Genomic DNA, 19274 nt, shown 5'->3' on the forward strand with positions numbered 1-19274 from the left:
CAACAAACCCGTGACAGGCCAAGGCTCCCTCTATTCAACCCCAATCCGAGCTCAAGGACCTGCAGCAAAGCCATCTCACCCCCGAGCCCAGGCCAGGGCTTGGCCAGCACCTTCAGGGGCTTCTCTTGCCTGTGCCCACCCACGGTCAGCAGCCTGGCTCTGGGGGCAGTGATGCTGCCAGCAAGAACGGGGCCAAAACCTCCTTTCTTCCCCTGGGCTAACTGGACAGCTGCCGAAGCCACCAGCATAGGGACGTCCCCCCAGAGCAGAGGGACAGACGGACAGAGGGTGGTTCTGAAGTGCTCAGCTGCAGCTCAGCCCTGGTTCTGGGCTCCTCCATTAACCAGAGCTCCTGTTTGGGTTTGAACGGTCCCCAAGAGCCCGAGAGGGGACGGCAGCAGCAGCAGCCTGTGAGCTCATCCCCACCCAGGGGGAGAGCCCCAGAGCATTCCCTGCACGTTTTCCAGCTCTCCATCCAGCCTGCTTTCCACCCTCCCCGAGGCTCCTACCAGACGGATTTCTCAGCTGCTCCCAAGGGAACCGGAACGCTCTTCCCGATTTTCCCTCTGCCCATCCTCCGGGCGCTGGGGAAGGAAGGAGCTCTGCAGCCACGCAGGAGCAGGGGAACTGGGGATGTGATGATGATGATAATAATAATATTATCTTCTGGGGAGCCGTGTCCCCCGGTGTGCCCTGCCAGCACAGCCCTGGCTCCCGGGCGCTCCCACAGAACGTTCTGCTCCGCTTGCCAGCGGCGGCGCGGCCCCGTTCCCCCGACACAGGGCTCCCTTTTGATCTCCAGAGCGAGCTCTGGGGAGGGGGCAGGGCAGGCACGGAGGCTGCTTCCCTCTGGAAGGGTTTCCAGCCCTACAGGTGTTTTTTCGCTCAGCCGGGGAGCAGCAGTGATTTCCTTGGCCGCCTCTGCTCCCCTCGGCCCGCCAGGAGCACGGGGTCACTGCTCCTCTTCCAAAGGCTCCTCTTCCAAAGGCTCCTCTTCCAGAGCCAGCCCAGCTGTGCTCGAGCCAGAGCTGCTCCCAGAGTCACTGTGGGATGCAGAGGGGCAGATCCTGCTGGGATCTCTGGGATGGAGAGGGGCAGATCCTGCCCTGGATGTCTGGGATGGAGAGGGGCAGATCCTGCTGGGATCTCTGGGATGGAGAAGATCAGATCCTGCCCTGGATGTCTGGGATGGAGAGGGGCAGATCCTGCTGGGATCTCTGGCATGGAGAAGATCAGATCCTGCCCTGGATGTCTGGGATGGAGAGGGTCAGATCCTGCCCGGGATGGAGAGGGGCAGATCCTGCTGGGATCTCTGGGATGGAGAAGAGCAGATCCTGCTGGGATCTCTGGCATGGAGAGGGGCAGATCCTGCCTGGAGCCCATCACCACCCCAGGGGTGCAGGAGGTGCAGGAGCAGCACCTCCACGAGGCACGGGAGCACCAGGCTGCAGGAAAAGGGGTCCCAGGAGATGCTGCAGCCCTGGCTCCTCCAGCAGGACACGTGGGGCTGATGGGATCCTGAATTCCAGCCAGCCCTCGCTTCCCTTCCCGCTCCCAAATCCCAAAGTGCGCTCTGGGTCCCTGCCAAAGCCCCACACTGCCCAGCAGCACCCCACAGCAGCAGCTCCCAAATCCCAGGGGAGCATCCATTAGGGCCCATCCCATTTGGGACTGGTTTGCCACACAAGGTGGATCCTCCTGTTCCCAAGCAGAGCTGGGAACACAGGGGTTGTGTTTTCCCCATGGCATCCACGGCACAGGGATGCTGCTGGAATCACAGCAGGATGGGAGCTCTGCCACTGCTGGGGGTTAGGACACAAACCCTGGGGACTAGCCCCTCCTGTCACTCCCTTCTCTCACCAGAAAACAGCCCCAAAGCACAGAAACCTCAGCTCCTCACCATTCCAATGCAATTCCAGCATCAGCACAGCCTGGGCTAGAATTCCTGCACTGCTCTGGAGGGAACAGGGGCTCCCCAAGGATTTAATAAATAATGGGGAGATCAGCAAAAGCCCCAGTCTGAATTTCCATTCTGTCTCACCTCAAAGTGGGAGTAGAAGATAAAACTTGGCTTTATTCAGGGCTTCCTGGGAACCCCTCTGTTAAAAAGCTGGGAGAATCCCTGATACTCCAGGAGCCAAGGAGCAGGATTCAGATCCTGAGTGCTTCCTGCAAAGCCAAGGGCTCCTCACCCTGCCCTCAGCCCACAAAAAAAAACAGGTGGGAAGGCCAAAGGAAAGGAACAGAATGAGATCACTTGACCCCGTGGCAAAAACATCCACCTGTGCCAGCTCGGGCACTTTTTTAGGATGAATCCAAAGGCAATCCCTTGGTTTCACGTGGCTTGGTTAAAGTTCAGCCCATTCCCAGCCAGGCCCCACAGGTTCTGCTCCCTGTGCTCAGCTCTCAGCCACAAACTTGGAAACACGAGGGGCACAACCTCAGCAGGGACAGCAAAATAGAAAATGTGTCCCAGGGGCCTCACGTCTGATGGAACAAATCTGTTTGTGAACCTGTGGAAGCATCACCTGGAACTCACCTGCCACCAGAAACATTTCAGGCGTAACACAAATAGAGCAGATGGGAAAAAAAATCAAGAGAAGCATAAGGAGGAGCAGTTTAAAGGGTTCCCAGTAAAATCTGAGGCATTTCTGCTGTTATGAAAGAGTTAATGGGCAGGAGAGGGTTACATAAAAGAGAGGATTTCGTATTTTCTATAGAGTGACAGCAGCACTCAACGTCCTCTCAGAGAATCCTGCCTTCAGAGCATCATTTGGGCACAAGGAGGGAAGAAACAGGAACATTCTGTGAAATCAGGATGCAGGACAGGTCCCCACAATGGATCTCTGCAAAGCAGAGTATGAAGTGTGTGGGTTTAAGAAGGCTCCAGGACAAACTGCTGCAAGAAGTGCCCTTTGAGATTCCCTGGATGGGTCACTGGGAATCCAGCCCTGGCAGAGGCTCAGCTGGACTGCAAGCCCGTGGAGCAGGAGCCAGCCTCACACAGCTGCTCTGCTTGGGCTTCTCAGTGGCCAGAGAGCAGGTTTAGGCACAGGGATGGAGGTGGGTATTACTGACAGCTAATTAGTCTGATATTAACAACAAAGCCTTTAAGTAAACGGCCTGCAAAACCTCATTTACTCAACCTGGAGACAAACTCATTAACTGCAGGCTCCATTACCCAGCCCACTCTGCCAGTCGTAAAGAAAGTTTAAAAATCCTGTTTATAGGAAAGAACTGGAAGGCAAATCAAGAGATAAAAAAAAAAAAAAAAAACAAAACCCAAAAAAACAACAAACCAAACCCTAAATAGAGAAACCTTCTGCAGATTCCATCTCTATAGGAACGGTGCCATAAATGCATAAGAGAAAACTCAGCAGCCCCATTCTCCCTGACAGGCTCCTTTTTTTCCCTTTAAAGGAGCAGATGCCAGCACGATAAGCCCGTGTGTACCTTTCATATTAAACGTGCCATCAAGACATTCTGCCTGAAAAAGTAGGAACACCCCTAAATCCACCTCGAAGGCTGCAGCCTGCTTTTTTTTTAATCATCAAGCAATTACAGTAATTAAGAGGCAATCCCTCTCTCGCCCTGCAAGGCTCCCTCCGAGGAGATAAAGGAAAACCAGAGCCCTGCTCGCCTCCTCCTGCACCCCCAGTGCCAGACACAGCTCCCACCCCACAGCCCTCCCTCCTTAATTTCAATTAAGTTCCACTCAGGGGAAAGGAGAAGAAAGGGGAAGGGGATGGGGGAGGGAGAAGCAGCACTTACCCTTTGGGGACTCACTTCGGGCTTTCTTGCTCTCTAAAGGACACTCACTGCTGCTGTTGGGAGAACATACTCTTCTCTTGCCTAAAATTTCATCTGGGAGAGAGATGAGAGAGCTGAGTGTCAGAGAAGGCTGCACTTTCCTCTTTGCAGGAGCGACCAGAGAGACTTTGGTATTTTGCTGCTCTCTCTCACACACACACAGACACACACACACACACACTCTGATATTGCAAGCAGAGAGAGAAAAAAATGAAAGTAAGAAAAATCATCATCTTGAGAGCCTTGATCTGCTTTCCTAATCACGCAGCCCAAAAGCACATAATGACTATTCATACACTGATCAATGCAACATTTTCCAGCCATAAATTCTGAATCCAGTTGATTTCCTTACTGAGTTTCATCATTTGCTCTGGTGCCTTTTGTCCCCCCGGTGTTTCCACTCCTTTCATGCCCTGATGCAAAGCAACTGGGGGAGAGGAAGGGGAGGAAAAAAAAACAACACAGGGGAAAAAAAAAAAAAAAAAAAAAAAAGGCAAAAGCACAACAGATCTCTGAATCTTCCTACCACAGTATCTCTGTCTCTCTCTCTCTCTCTCTCTGTCTCTCTCTCTCAGCCTCTCCCCCTCCCTCCCCCTTCCTCCTTCAAAACCTCAAGGTCCTCAGCAATCTTCCCCCTCTGGATTGCACGGAAACACTCAAGCCTTTTGCATTACTGCAGCCCTCCGAAGCAACACCAAATCTCTAATACACAATTACAGCGTCCCCGAGCAGATTCCAAATCAATATCCTCCCCTAATAACGCTGGGGAAACTGAAAGCATGATGGTGCATATGGGCAGGAAGGAAGAGCCTGTTTGTCACTGCAAGCATCAAATTCTCATCTATCAAGGGCTTGTTAAAGATGCAGCATCTTAAAAGAAACAAACAAAAATATAAAAATCTCACAAAGAAGCAGCACATTTGAGTGAGGACGGATTGGATCTGCCTGTGAGCCCAAACACGGCCAGGCTGCTGAATCTGCCCGGAACGTGGGGGTTAAGGAAGGTTACAAACCCCCTCGGTCCTATTTATAACAACAACAACATTATCGCTGTTCCAGGGGACATTTCCAGCCAAGCAACTGTCCCCTGCACTCAGGATCACTCCCCATCACTTGGAATGCAGCTGAGCAGCCCAGGTTGCTGCCGTGGCAGGGATTTATCGGGGGATCAGAGCGCGGGGCTGAGCAGAGCAGCCCCAGCAGGTGCCTCTGCCCAAGGAGCTCCGAGTGGCATTTCAAGGCTTTCAAGAGCACAGGCTGCCTGCAAACTCAGCTTGCCACGACCCTGTCACCAAATCCCTCGACAAAAGTGGCGCCGGGGGGACGATGCAGAGGCTTTGTGAGCGTGCAGAACCCAAAGCCAAGGAAGCACAGCAGCACAGAGGGAGCTGGGGAGAGCCAGGGAAGGACAGAAGCACCACTGGCAGCGCTGGAGTTCTCTCGGCGCTCCACATCCCAGCTGCCGCCTCAGCCTGTCCACGCAGTCGGAATTTTCTCACTCCTCCTGCCTCAGTTTACCCCTCACATAACCCCCTCCACAGGCACAGCTTCCCAAGCTCGGGGGTGCCTGGCCGGGGAGCACACCCAGAGCCCCTGGAACGCTCCATCCCTCACGCTGATTTTCCTGGAAGCTTTACCCCGATACTGCAAAGCCTCAGTGCTGGAGGCCAAGATCACATATCCTGCCCCTCCTCGGGCCCGTTCTCGGCCAGGATTTGTGGCTTTGGAACAACCCGGGTCCCGCTGCTGCGCTCGCCCCTCCCAGCCCGGGCTGGAGGCAGAGGAGTCTCCATGGAAAAGAGCTGGTGACAGAAGCACGGGGTCCATGTGACAGCACTTGGAATGCGAGCAGTGAAGATTCCTTGGTTTCACAGCTCTGCCAAGGCACCTCGCTCCCCCCATCCCTGCTTCCCTCCCGCTGTTCCTCTCCCACCCCCGGGCCCATCTGCCGGCAGACACTGCTCCAGGCCCTGCTATTCCCAGATATTCCCAGATATTCCCACCCATTCCCAGATATTCCCACCCATTGCCACCCATTCCCAGATATTCCCAGCCATTCCCAGGCATTCCCAGATATTCCCTGCTATTTCAAGCCACTCCGAGCCATTCCCAGATACTCCCTGCTATTCCCAGCCATTCCCAACCATTCCCTGCTATTCCCAGGCCATTCCCATACCATTCCCAGCCACTCTCATAGCACTCCCAGCCATTCCCACCCATTCCCAGATATTCCCAGCCATTCCCAGATATTCCCAGCCATTCCCAGATATTCCCTGCTATTTCAAGCCACTCCGAGCCATTCCCAGATACTCCCTGCTATTCCCAGCCATTCCCAACCATTCCCTGCTATTCCCAGGCCATTCCCATACCATTCCCAGCCACTCTCATAGCACTCCCAGCCATTCCCACCCATTCCCAGATATTCCCAGCCATTCCCAGATATTCCCAGCCATTCCCAGATACTCCCTGCTATTCCCAGCCATTCCCAACCATTCCCTGCTATTCCCAGACCATTCCCATACCACTCCCAGCCATTCCCAGCCATTCCCAACCATTCCCAACCATTCCCATACCACTCCCAGCCATTCCCAGCAGCCCCATCTCCCTCCCAGCCGGCTGCAGGGGCAGGCAGCACCAGGATCCCGCAGGAACTCTGGACTGACCCCGACTCCTGCAGCCCCAACTCCCTGCACAGGATCCCACATTTATGCCCAGGGGATCCTCCCAGCCTCTCAGGGTCACTGAGCCCCACGCGCCGAGGCTGCGTTTGGGCTGCCCCCCCCTCCCCGCAGTTCTTCTGTGACATCTCAAAATCTCCTCTTTTTTATTTATTTCTTCAGTTAAGGCAAAGTGTGGCAGAGACGCCTCCGGCCCCAGAAGTGTGGGGACTAAATCAACAAGAGACACAGCGAGCAAGGAGAAGGGAATAAAGATCAGCATGAAGATCACCACAAAGACATAACAACCAACCCCAAAGGCTGAGCCAGGAGCAGGGCACAGGACTGAACTCCAATTTTCTGAGTCCCAGCTCAGCGTCTGAAGAAGTCAAGCCCCATCTTTGCTTCCTGAGCTGCACAGGCAGGTCCCAGTTGCTTTCATGACTCAATTCACTGCCAGCTCCCAGGGTACAACCTCACAGCGAGGCGTTGGTGCTCCAGCACCCATCCTCTCCTCCTCACCACCTCAGCCCTGCCACCCCACCTCCACCTGCCCAGCCCCTCCACAGGACCCTGCACTCCCAAATCCAGCCCTGCAGCTCCTCCTGGCACCCACCCAAGCCCGCTGTGCCCTGACACAGAGAGCCAGGGCACCGAGATGGGAGCGGCCACCGGCCATCTCCCCCTGACTTTGCAGCAGCAGCAGCAGCAGCAGCACCAAATATGTTTTGCAAATGAGCTGGCAGAGCAGCTCCTGGATGTCTCACCAGCCTCCCAGAGACAGGCTGTGCATTTAGTGCCTTGCTGCTCATCGACCACAAAGCCCCGAGAGAGAGATTTTGCTCAGCCCGTGCACCTGCAGAAGGCAACATCCACCTGAAGGGATGGGGAGGGATGGCTGGGGTTTTGTTCCCCAAATCCCTGCTTTTTGCCTCCTCTCCTCTGCCTCCTTACAAAGCACTGCAGCTGAAAGGAAGCCAAATCAGGGCAGTTTTTAGTATTACAGCTGAAAATGAAAGACATTATCAGTAGAACTGTAGAGTTATGAAGCCAGGCCAGGCAATAACAGCAGGGAGGGGGGCTGGGGGAAGCCCCAGGCAAACCGAGCACCCACTGCCACCAGGGCAGCACAGCCCTGAGCACAGAACCCCTCACCAGGCCTCCCACACAGGTCCCCAGATCCCACATCACATCCCAGGCTCCTGCTGGCCTGCCAAGGCAGCACAGCAAGTGACCCAGAGGGAGGATTTGGAGACAAAAGCCGAACATTCCCCCCGAAGCTGCAGAAATATGAGTGGACTTTTTGCCTCCCCTCTTTCATGGGAGGCCCAGCACTCACCTGCTGCACTCCTGCAGCGGGGCATGGAGACAGGGCTGGGCAGCAGCTGGAGCAGGACAGCCCCTCTGTCCCCTGCTCAGGGATCACCCAGGCTCTGCAGCAGCAGGAGAAAGGACGTGGGCACGGCCCCATGGGCCAGCTGGCGTGGCAGCCAGCCTGGGGCGTTATTGTCTCCTGCCCCTGCTCTAATCCTCAGCCTCCCCGCACTCAGCAGAGCTGCCTGGCTTAAGAGTCATCCTCACCAACACATCTAAGAACCCCAAGCCTCCTGATCAGCTTTCAGGAGAGGACTTGGGAGCCTAAGTCTGGGGAGATTAGAAAACCTATCCCCAGGCTTCCCCAAAGACAGAGGGGCTTTATCCCACTCTTCACAGGGAATCTGCACCAAGGACACCCGTGGGCAGAGCTGAGCAAGGGGAGTCACCTGGAGAGGGGAAATCAGGGAGGTTTTTGCTGAAGGGGCTACAAAGGGTCTCAGTTTCGGCCCAGGGACTGCACCAAATTCCTCTGCACTGTGCTCCTGCTCCAGCACAATGGGAAGGGATCAAGACCTATCTCACGCTCCCCATCACAGCACTGGGGCTGCTCTGAAAGCTTCTTGGACCACGAAGTCCTGAGTAAACAGAGAGTGGAGCCAACTTCTACGGGAAACCACCCAGGCTGGGCCAGCCAACATCCAACGAGACCAGAGCCCCTCTCCCATCTCCCTTCTCATTATTTTAAGAGAGGGAAAAACATCCTCACTGGCTCTCAACTCCAGCCCTGAAGATGACAATCCCCACTGGCCAGTCTGAGATGCCTTGGCAGCCTCTCCCCGTGCTCCTTTGGCAGGGACAGCTCCCACCAGCGGAGCCCAGCCCGGAGCTCCATCCCAGCCACTCCTCCTGTCCCTGTGTCCAGCATGGCTTTGGGGACACCCTGGGGACTCCCTTTCCCAGCCATGGGCTTTTGTGAGGAGCTGAGCTGGGGCTCAGCAGCCCCAGAGCTGCTCCCAGGAAAAGCTGGGAGAGGGACAGGGGGATCCGTCCGTCGGCAGCGGCCCTGGCCAGCAGGAATCCACGGAACAAAGGCAGGGGAAGCACAAGGTCATGGGAAGAACAGGCCATAATTTAACTGGGGGCAACAAGAACGGGGGAGAAAAATTACTGGGGAAGCTGGGGGCAGGGAAGCAGTCAGCTGCTGGGATTTGGGATCCTGGAACAATACCAGAGCAGGGCAGCTCCCGGGGCAGGGAGAGCTCCAGCAAGGAAGGAGGGCACAGGGAATACTGCTGGGTCTCCGCACAGGGAATGCCAAACCAGCTGCAAAATAAAGGCAGCAATCCCCTGCCAGAGGCCAGTTAATGGTGCTGGGACATGGCAGGAGCAGCTCCAGCCTCAGTTACTGCCCCGGGTTATCTCCTCGTGGCCCCACACCTGCATCTGCTGGGGGATGCCGTTCAGATCCAGCAGGAGCAGCGGGGCAGGGGGGCAGGGGGGCACTGCAGCCTCAGGACTGCCCCCAGCACAGCCAGGCTCTCTCTGAACCCTCCCTCAGCTGCACCCTTCCAGCTCCCTGCCCCAGGAGACTCCTGGAAACAGCAAGGAAAAGCAGGGAACAACGGGGAGGGAGGGACGGGACACGGGCACGGCTCTCTGCAAAGCAAGATCCGAGGGGTTTCTCCTTCTGCCTCGCTTTTGGAGGGCTTTGGCTCAGCCTGGCTCTGCAGTCACTGCAAGGAGAGCCAGACATCAGCACTCTGGCCTCAGTGCATCTCACAGCAGCACCCCAAAAGGCTGGCTCGGGCTCCCCGACCCCTCCCCAAATGCCAGTTAAGCACAGCTCCCAGGAAAGAGGGGGCTGAGCAGGATTCCCAGGGGATACCACACCAAGCAGCCTTCCCTGGGCACGGGAAGCAGCCTGGATCCCCTTCCTCAGCTCCACAGGACCATCTGCCTCTCCTCCCACCATCCTCAGGATCCTGCTGCCTCCCACCCCCTCACACTCCATCTCCCCAGCTGCAGCAAAGCACCTGAAGGGAATGTCCAACATTTCAGGGGCCAAGGAGTGAAACAGAGGGAGGTGCAGGTGACGCTGGAGCCATCCTGCTGCCTGCCTGGAACGAGGCTGTTTATTAAGGAAGGTGCTCCAGCATCCCCCTGGCTCCCAGGTTCTTACAAAATTCATTTTTACAGCGTGCACCAGAGCCACAGAAAGGTGGTAAATATTCATAGTATGAAAAACGCTCATGGAAAGGATATACTGCACTTAAGAGAGAGATCTGAATTAATTTTATATGCTGCAGAGAGGCTTTTTAGCAATCACAAACTTGTGAATCTCAACTTTCTTTTAGAAAAGATTTAAAGAACGCAGCTGGGAGAGTGGGCTGCAAGTCCAGGCCTTTTGGAGGCTCATCCTCCTGCCTGGAAAGGAGCAGGAGGAGGGGGAGTCTGATAAATCAGAGACCTGGGCACAGACCAGACTGTGAATTCCCCAAGGCCAGGGCCTGGAGCAGCCTGGGGCGGTGCAAGGTGCTCCTGCCATGGCAGGGGATGGGATTTCATTCCCTTCCCATCACTCTGGCATTCTGTGAGCACAAACCTCTCGGGCAAAGCTTGTTTGGCCCCACGGCCCTCAGCCCTGGGGATGTCACCTGTCACCAGGGAGGCAGGGCCAGCGTCCCTGGTGGCTCAGAAGCCTGGGGTGGCCTCAGGAGCCAGCAGAGCTGCTCCAGCTCCCTGGCTGCTCCTTCCAGAGCGTTTCCTCTGCACGGGCAAGGCCGAGGGCAGCGATCCCCAGCAGAGCTGCTGGTGGTGCTGGACCCCCTTAGCACCATTTAAATGTCCAATTGCACTCATTCAGCCCCTGAAAAAAACGCTGCTCCTCCAGCCCGTGACAGCTTTGACAGCCAGACTCCTTAATTCCTTTTTCTTATTCCCTTAATCTGTCATCTTTATCAGGCTGGGGAAGTGCCAGGCAGCAAGCAGGAGCCCCGGCCCCGATCAATCTCCACATTACAGCTGACAGAATGGTGCTAATAACTTATTGATCTCATGTTTGCCAAGCCCCAGTGGGGCTGAAAGGCTCCCATTGATTGGCTTGAGGGAAGGAGCCTCTCAGCTGAGAGCAGAGCGGAAAACCTTCAAATTGTCTTCTTCCCCAGGAGCTGGGAGAGGGAGGGAGCTGGGCAAGGGAGGGCAGGGAGCAGGACAAGGAACCAAGGAGCAGGAGGGATGGAAAGGAAGAAGGATGTGTGTGTGAGATGGGGATTAAGAATGGAAAAGGAAGTGGGGGGAAAAGGGTTTGAGAAGAAAGAAATGCGAGGAGGAGGGGGAAGAGCAGGGAAGGGGAAAGAAGCAAAGGGAAGAAAAGGAACTGGGAACAAAAAGATTGTGCAGGGCTGAAAAATGAATGAAATAGGCAGCTGAGCCTCTTCTTGCTCACAGCAAATCATTAATAAAATCCTTCCCATGCCCAGCCCTCCATCCTTAAATAACTCCTCCCAAGTCTGCTCGTGGCTCACTCCCTGGGCACCGTGGAAGCACGAGCTTTACCTGGGGACAGGGCAGCAGCAGGACAGTCCCCACAGTGCCAGAGCCACAATTTAACCCTGGAAAATCCCCACCCAGCTCGTCATCTGCACTGAAGAGGCCAAGAACCACCAGGAGTCACCAGAGATGCAGAGCCCTGCCCAGGCTGGCCTCGATGATCTCAGAGGTCTTTTCCAACCTTAACTGAACTCCAGCAACAGGGCCCTAAACTGCCTCAGCTCCTTCTCCTCCAGCAGTGGCCAAGCCAAGAACAAAACCTGAGCACCCACACCAGCAAAATCCCTGCACTGACCTGTGCTGGCACAGCCAAGGGAAACGCTTCCATGTTGGCCTTTCCCACTTTCCCCTCACTCCCCAAGACCTCTGCTTGTATTACAAAAGGCTGTTGGTCACATCCCACTCCTGCAAGGCTTCAGGAGATGTTAAAACAAACTTAAACAGAGCCCAGAGAGGGGACAGTGCTCCAGCTCCAAGCCCAGGGGATGCAGAGCAGCGACAGAGCCTCGCCCCTCACGTTGCCAAGGTAAACAATTGTCCTTCACGGGAAAACACATCAACAACAGGGCCTGGGCTCCCAGCTCCTGGATGCCCATTTGGTGCTGATTTTCTGCTCAATTTAAGGCAGCAGTCCAATAAAGGCTGCTGCTTTTTTCCCCTGTTGTTTGGCTTAGTTAAATGAAAACATGTCTGCAGCCCAGCTCATTACCCCGCGCCCCCAGAGCAGCCTGTGCTGGGATCCTGTCTCTAACCATTAGCAGCAACATCCCTGATCCCAATTCCTTTTCAGACCCAATATTAACTCCTCCTTAGCATATGAAAGCTCTGGGTCTCAGTGCAAAGGCAAAGGAGGTCACTGCAAGGCCTCGGTGGCCAAGGCAGGGACACAGAACCCAGGGTTAGGCCTGTGCAGTCAGCTCTGGATCCACACTGGGACTTACAGGCACTGCCTTGTGAATAAAACCCCCAAATTCTTACATTTCCATCTCTCCACAGCCCAAAAATTCCTCCTTGCTTAGTCAACAGGGCACCACGTGGGAAGATGGGACCAGAGCACAGAACAAATCCTCTCACAGGGACAGCTCAGCTCCGCGATGTTTTTGAGACACGTGGGTGAACTCTGCTCTTCCAGGGCTGCAGAAGCACCAGGAGCACAGGAGCTCCAAGGGAGCAGGGCTCCTGAAGGGGCACCCAGGTGTCACACTGTCCCCAGCACGTGGGATTCCCACAGGCATCGCTGCAGCTGCACCAGGCATCCCTGCTCCCACGGGGCCAAGGCTCTCAGGGCTTCTCACTCCCATCACATTGACCAAAAACCCCCTGGAAAAGCCTCTCTGGGAGCTCAGCCCCACGGGAAAGCTGCCCTGCTGCTGCTGCTCACACCACAGCCAGGGCAGCCTCAGCCCCAAACGTTTTGTGCAGAACCACGGTGGATTCCTCCCTGCTTGGGGCAGGACCTGAGGCTCTGTCTCCACTCCGTGCCCTCTCAGACCATCTCCAGCCACCACAGCAAGTCCCTGAGGCACGAGGGGCAGAAGGAAGAGAGGGAAGAGCTACCCACCTTCCTCTAGCATGAGGGAGCCTGAATCCTCCACTTCTATCCATGCAAATAGTCCTACTGCAACTGGAAACCCATGAAATCTGGCACTGCAGAACAGAGGGTGTTTGAGGAGAGAAAGAGGAGAAATTAACAGGATTTTTTTTTTTTTTTTTTTTTTTTTTTGCAGGACAGGAATGAATTAGAGCCTCGGGAGCAGGACTCTGGTGCAAAATGCACCACTCAGGCCCTAAAGCAGCGTGCAGAGCACACCAGCACGGGGGAGGCACTCTGAGGCTGCTGCCAAGGAAGCACAGACCCCGTTCCATGCACTTTTCCTCTCTTCCTTCCCTTCCATCCCCAGCTGCAGTTTAATTAGCACCAAGGAGAGCACTCCCCACTGCAGAACCACCACGGGAGGAGGGACAGCAGGGCCAGCCGAGGGGAGACCAGCCATGGTTTGTGGGGGAACTTCTCTGGGGGCTTTGGGAACCACCAGAGCTGCTTTTCCAGGGGGCTCTCCTGCCCCCTGTGCAGGCTGGCAGTGCCAAGGGCTGGCTCACCTCTCCTCCCTGCACAGCCTCACCCCCAGCCCCAGGCAGCTCTGGCCTGAGCCCTCTCCCACTTTCCTGAAGTCAGAAAAGCCCCAGGACCACACACAATTTTTTTTCATTCGTTTCAGCCCCTCTCTGCATTTCAAAGACCGTTCAAGATCCAGTGATAGTGCTGATTTCCCAGCCCGTGCTGTCTGAAACTACAGCACTGCCTCTAATCCTGGTTGCAACAACAAGTGACGGAATTCCCTCGCAGAATTAATCACAAACCAGCCAACCCTGCCAGCTTCAGCCTTTTTGCTGCCCCCACGGGCTGGCAATAAGCAAATCTCTGCCATTTGTGCTGCTCTTGCTCCCAGAGCTCTGCTGAGGCTCAGGCAGGGAGGAGCAGGCACTGCTGAGTCCTGTTCCAGCAGCACTCTGAGCCCCGTGGGGAGCACGGGAATCTCCAGAGAGCTCCTCCTGCCCCGCCTGGGACCAAACCCCACCCAAAAACCAGCACCAGGAACATTTCAGAGCCGATCCCAGCAGCCTGGGAGAGCCCCTGCAGCTCCCAGCCAGGAGTGATGCAAGGACTTTTCTGCACCTAATGGCCCCAGCATAATTTATTCAGCGTTGTTTATCTGCAGGTGCCTTTACGAGGGGAAGATTCTCATAACCCAGCACACAGAGCTGTTCTACAGGGCAGAGAGCTGGGGCAGAGTTCCTCTGCCCTTCTTGTTGGAACAAAATGGTTTCAACAACAACCAGTCCTTCACACCGAGCCAGCACCACCTCGAAAATTGTGTAACAAATTCATGATTGCCCAGCTCCCCTCCCAGCAAAACCAGCCCCAGCAGGGCTCAGCCCCAAAGCCCAGGGTGGAACTGGCCCTGGGCAGAGGTGACAAAGCCCCCTGTCCCCTCAGACACCCCCCCTGCCCATCTGACTCTTCTCAGCACCCCAAACCTGACGCGTCCCTGGCTTGGTGGCCTCCCGCGTGCCTCAGCCTCTTCTTTTTCACTCATGAGGATTTCACAGGATCAGTAAAGGTTGGAAAAGACCTCCAAGATCACCCAGCCCAAGCATTAACCCAGCACCACCAGCCCACGTCCACAGGTGACCTGAACACCTCCAGGGCTGGTGACTCCACCACTGCCCTGGGCAGCCTCTTCCAAAGCCTTCCCCCAAGAAATTGCTCCTAATATTGAACCCAAACCTCCCCTGGCAAGACTTGAGGCCATTTCTTACAGTTTCTTAATTGAAGAAACAAACCAGAGCACCTCAAAGACCAATTAAGAAACAGGAATCAGAGCTTCTACACCTCATCTTTTCTCCTGGTGGGAATGAGAAGAACCCTTTGCATTTCTGGAATGCCACAGGTCTCAGAGAATTCCAGCAATGCTGATCAAGCCCAGCAGTTTCTCTGCAAAGCAAACAATACTGAAACCCATTCTGACATCCAGGGTCAGCTGAGCCACACAGGCTCCAGCAGGGTCATAGGGAAAAATGGATTTATGGCCAGTTTGGCTTTAGGAGTTGTGCAGGGAAAGGGGCTTTGGGAAGTTGTTAATGATGAGATTGGAGATTCAGCTGTGAAAGCAAAGTCTGGGAGCTGCCATGGCTGATTTACACACACCACAAATCCCCCCTGGGCACATCTGGGACTGAAGATGTGATTTCAGTTTTCACCCCCCGAAGACATTCCCAAAGGGTGTCAGGTGTGGGGTTCCCTCTGGATTTGGGGTTCACTCACACACTCAACAGAATGACTGACAAAATGTATGAACAACTCCACAACCAGACAGATTTTCTGAAAAGGCCTAAAATAACGCACAGATCCAGCTCTGATTTGGAAGGGCAGGGATCACTCAGCATAAAAACTGGCAGAAACCCCAGCTTTTCCTCAACCTTTATTTCTAATTGAAGGATCCTGCAACCAACAAGCAGATCTTGGTTTATTTATTCCAGACTCTCACTGGTTGACTTCGGCACGTTTGCCACCAGACCATCCTTCCCCACGCCCCCTCCCCGACATCCAGGGAGTCCCAGGGCAGGGTCCCACAGGAGCATTTCTGGTTCCACACTGGGTGGAGCTGAAACCAGGGGAACAACCAAAAAAAAAACTGCCAGGTAGCCCCAGAAACCCAACCAATCCTGCTCCCAGAGGAGCTGGCAGGCCCAGCAGCAGCGTGGGGAACCTCAGATTAATGAAATTACAAATCAAATCATGCTCTCTGCAAGGCCTTTCTGCTTCACTTGGCACCAGCCCTGGGGACATTTCAGTCCCGTGCTGCCACAAGCTCCTTTAACACAGACCACTGGAGCTGAGAACGCAGGGCTGGGACCTCCAAAGGGGCTTCACCACCACCACGAAATCCCTTCCACGTTTAGCCACAACACCACAAGGCTTCCTACAGCTGAAGTGCAACACTGAAAAAAACCAGCAGGAAAACGAAGGGGCTGGGGGGGGCGAAAGGAGGGGAGGGGAGAGGAGGGAAAACACAAGCCCAGGGCAGCAGGAGGTGCCCCAGCCCTCACCTGCTGCTGCCAGCCCCACGTCCAGGGGGTTCCTCTTGAACTCACAGCGGCTCTGGGTCTCTGGCATAACGAGCTGGCGGCTCTGGTGCAGGTTGGAGATGATGGTGGAGAGGTCGCTGTCGCGGCTGCGGCAGAGCACAAAAACCCCACGTTAAGGAAATCCCATCTGCCCCCTCCAGAACTGATTCCCCCCCCCCCCCCCCCCCCCCCCCCCCCGTGTGAGCACATCTGGGAGAGGCTTTTGTGTGCTCCAGCACTGCTGGATTGCAGGAGAGGTCCCCCCTTCCCTCCCTCCCTCCCTCCCACGGGTGCCTCCGTAACCTCTCCTCAATTTTGGGGAGTGCAAAGCCCTTCCCGAGCTTCCCTCTCATTTCCCATCAAGGACCCTGCAGCTGCCAGAGCTCCTGATTCCAGCCCTGCCAGATATAACTTGCGTGGGCCAGGACTCACATCTAGGATGGAAAAACTGAAAGCGGAGGAATTGGCAGATCTGCTCCGGAATGAATAGGAAACTTGAACTGAAATAACTGATAGTTTTCTATCAGCTGCCACCCTTCTATTCTTAAGAACCTAAGTTTTTCCATTCCATCAGTGCTGGGACAAAAGGCTGTTTGATTTGATTGAATAATAGTTTTTCTCCTCAGAGAGAAACCCACCACGAGCCCGGACAGCAGCGTTACTCAGAGCTGAGGGGACAGATTTATTTACAAAACCCATTTTCAACTCCCCCTCCAACAGATCCTGAAACAATGCTCTTCCTTCTGGGAAATGAGACTGTGTTAGAGCAATTCAGCATTATTTTGCATTTCTCCTTGCATCACACTGCTGCTAACTAGGCTGGTTTAGTCCTATTTTTCTGATTTTTTCTCTTCTATGGAGAGGAAGAACACAACAACCAGTTCACTGTAGCAGATACTGCAGCTCAGTGGCGAATGATTTTGCTGGCAAACCACTCTCCAGTTGCAAAATGCTCCTGAGCAAATGATCTACAAAGAGCGAGGGGGAAGAACGAGGTGGAACCCATGGCAGGAGCTGGTGGTGCTGGAACATCTCCCTTTTGTTTGTTTGTTTGTTTGTTTGTTTGCAGGAGATGCTGAGCTCCCCATCCTCCCAGCACCAGGGGCTCACCCCCAGCTAAACGGGGCAACTTTTCTTCCTGCCCTCTCTCTGAAGGGAAGGTGACAGCCAGGAGAGCCAGAGCCACTTGGCAAAAACGACACAAATTAGGAACACTGCCCTCCCCGCCCAGCCACAGCTCCCTCCCGTGCCAGCACAGCTCCCACCCAGGGGTGTCCTCACCTGGGCCCGCCAGGGCAGCCCGGAGGGTGCATTATCTGCAGAATTACCCAGCACTGATCTGCCTTAAATATCCCCCCCAATCCCCCCAGTGCTGCTGCCCTGGCCCCGAGCAGATCCCGGTGCTCCCAGCCCATCCCCGGGGCTGCAGCAGGGGCTAATCCATGTCTAGCTCGCTGCTAATCAGATCAGTTCAGGACAGAAAGTCTTTAGGTACTTTCAGCGGGCGTCTGGCTGCAGATTTCCACGGGAGGCTGCAGACACAAACAGCCCCGTGATTCCCCATCCCTCAGGGGGATCAGCAGGAGAAGGGATGCTCGGATCCCAAATCCTCTGAGCACCCAGGGCATCTCCCCCCTAATGCACTTCAGAGTGCTCCTTATGCAAGCACGAGGCTCATTACTTAAGCAAGCCCACAGGTGAGTGGGAAGCCCATTTCTCCTGTGCCAAGCAGTTTTGGGTCTTATCCTCTTTTAGCTGCCACCTTTAAGATGCATTATGCAAATATTTTGGTGTCTTAAGTCATTTATGGGATTAATGTGAAGTGATTATCAGTTCTTTTTAATCATGCCAATCAATAAGTGGCTGTCAGGGACAGAGGACAAATGCAGATAAACGCTGCCATCAGCACAAGGCCCGGAAAGGGCGGAGGAGAGGAGCCAGGAGAGCAGGGAGTGGGAAGAGAAAAATGGGATAATTACATCTTTGCATTTGCACAGTGCCTCGCATCCCAATCGAGCCCAGAGTGCTGCTGTGTAAACACCTGCAGCTACTGGGAGGGATTGGTTTATCCACCAGGAAAATGCAACCCTCTCTCCCTGGAGCAGCTCCTCAAATCCCAGAGAGGGCAGAACAGCGGGACAGATCCAGTGAAAACAGGACCCAGGAGAAGGAATCATCCCCACGCCAGCAGTGCTGTTCTCCCTCCCCCAAAATCTCCTGCTTTCAGGAGAATTTCCATTTAATTTTAAAATAAAAACCATCGTGGTGTGCAAAGGTGCATCAGCAAATCCACGCTCAGGGAGCCACGGGCACACTCCAGGCTCTGAACTCGCCTCAGTTTACCCATGGAGTCAGGCAGAATCCAGTCCCCACTCTCCATCCAGCCCTTTCTGAGCCAGCACACTGCCATGCAGTAACTTCAGGAGGGGATGAGACGAGCGGGCAGCCCCCAGGCCCCTTTGGCTCCCCGCCTGTGAGCCACAGTGGGCACAGAGGTGCTGGCAGATGTCCCCGAGGGTCACACGCCACCCCCAGAGCCGGGGGAGGTGGCAGCTCCCAGTGCCCGCCCGGGCAGCCCCAGACTGGGAGCAACGCCTTCTAAATGTGTTTCATTTCCAGCCATTAGCAGCGAGTGCATCTCTAACGAGGAGAGGGATGAGCAGACTAATGGCTGGAGACAATTAACCGAAATATAAATCAGTGTCAGGGCTCTGCAGAGCACGGGCAGCCAGGCGCCCGCGGGCCCCGGTGGCTCTGCTCACAGACTGCGGGGACTGACTGCAGAGGGGGGAAGGAGACAGCTTGGTCAAAATGGAAATAATTCTCACTACTGGCTGCCTTTCTTTTGCTGCAGCTCCCTCTCCCCCGAGTGAGGAGGTGACGGAGCAGGAGCTCGCTCGCCGTGCCCCCTCCTCCTCACGGGGCGAGGCTGAAGGAGCCGGGCAGAGATCTCCCACCCTGCTGGCACAGCCAGCTTTGCTCTGCCCTGAGCTCCAGGGTCACCCCAGGGAGCTCCCAGGCAGCAGAAGTGCAGTCCCCGAGCAGAGGGGAGGAGCTGCACCCAGCTGCAGCTCCCAAAAGGCTGCTCCCGTGGGAGTCTGGAGCTCAGGCTGTCGTTGCTCTGCTCCGTGGGGATGCACAGGAGTGGGCAGCAGACAGCAGAGCCCAGCTGGCCCTGCAGCCACGGCAGCTCCAGAGAGATAAAACCACAGGGAGTCCTAAACCAGCAGGCACAAAATTCCACAGGTCCAGAAACTCCAAGAGAGCTGAGGGAGTGGGGAACGGGTCCAGCACCACACCAGAGTGGGTAAC

General features: G+C 55.3%; 1 protein-coding gene across 2 annotated transcripts in view; it reads right to left on the bottom strand.

The window, feature by feature from the left end:
• SAMD11 (sterile alpha motif domain containing 11) overlaps positions 1-19274 on the bottom strand; it is a 77252-nt gene that overhangs the window by 26419 nt on the left and 31559 nt on the right. Inside the window, exons 5-6 of one of the 2 annotated variants that reach the window (XM_053962809.1) lie at positions 15945-16069; positions 3772-3864 (exon numbers count right to left, since the gene is read on the bottom strand). In XM_053962809.1, the coding sequence (XP_053818784.1) occupies positions 3772-3864; positions 15945-16069 (218 nt within the window). Of the gene's footprint in view, positions 1-3771; positions 3865-4162; positions 4236-15944; positions 16070-19274 lie in introns of those variants that run through there. The other variant, XM_053962810.1, reaches the window with a different exon arrangement.

Source organism: Vidua chalybeata, chromosome 22 (genome assembly GCF_026979565.1).
Source record: "Vidua chalybeata isolate OUT-0048 chromosome 22, bVidCha1 merged haplotype, whole genome shotgun sequence".
In the NCBI taxonomy this organism is placed as follows: domain Eukaryota; kingdom Metazoa; phylum Chordata; class Aves; order Passeriformes; family Viduidae; genus Vidua; species Vidua chalybeata.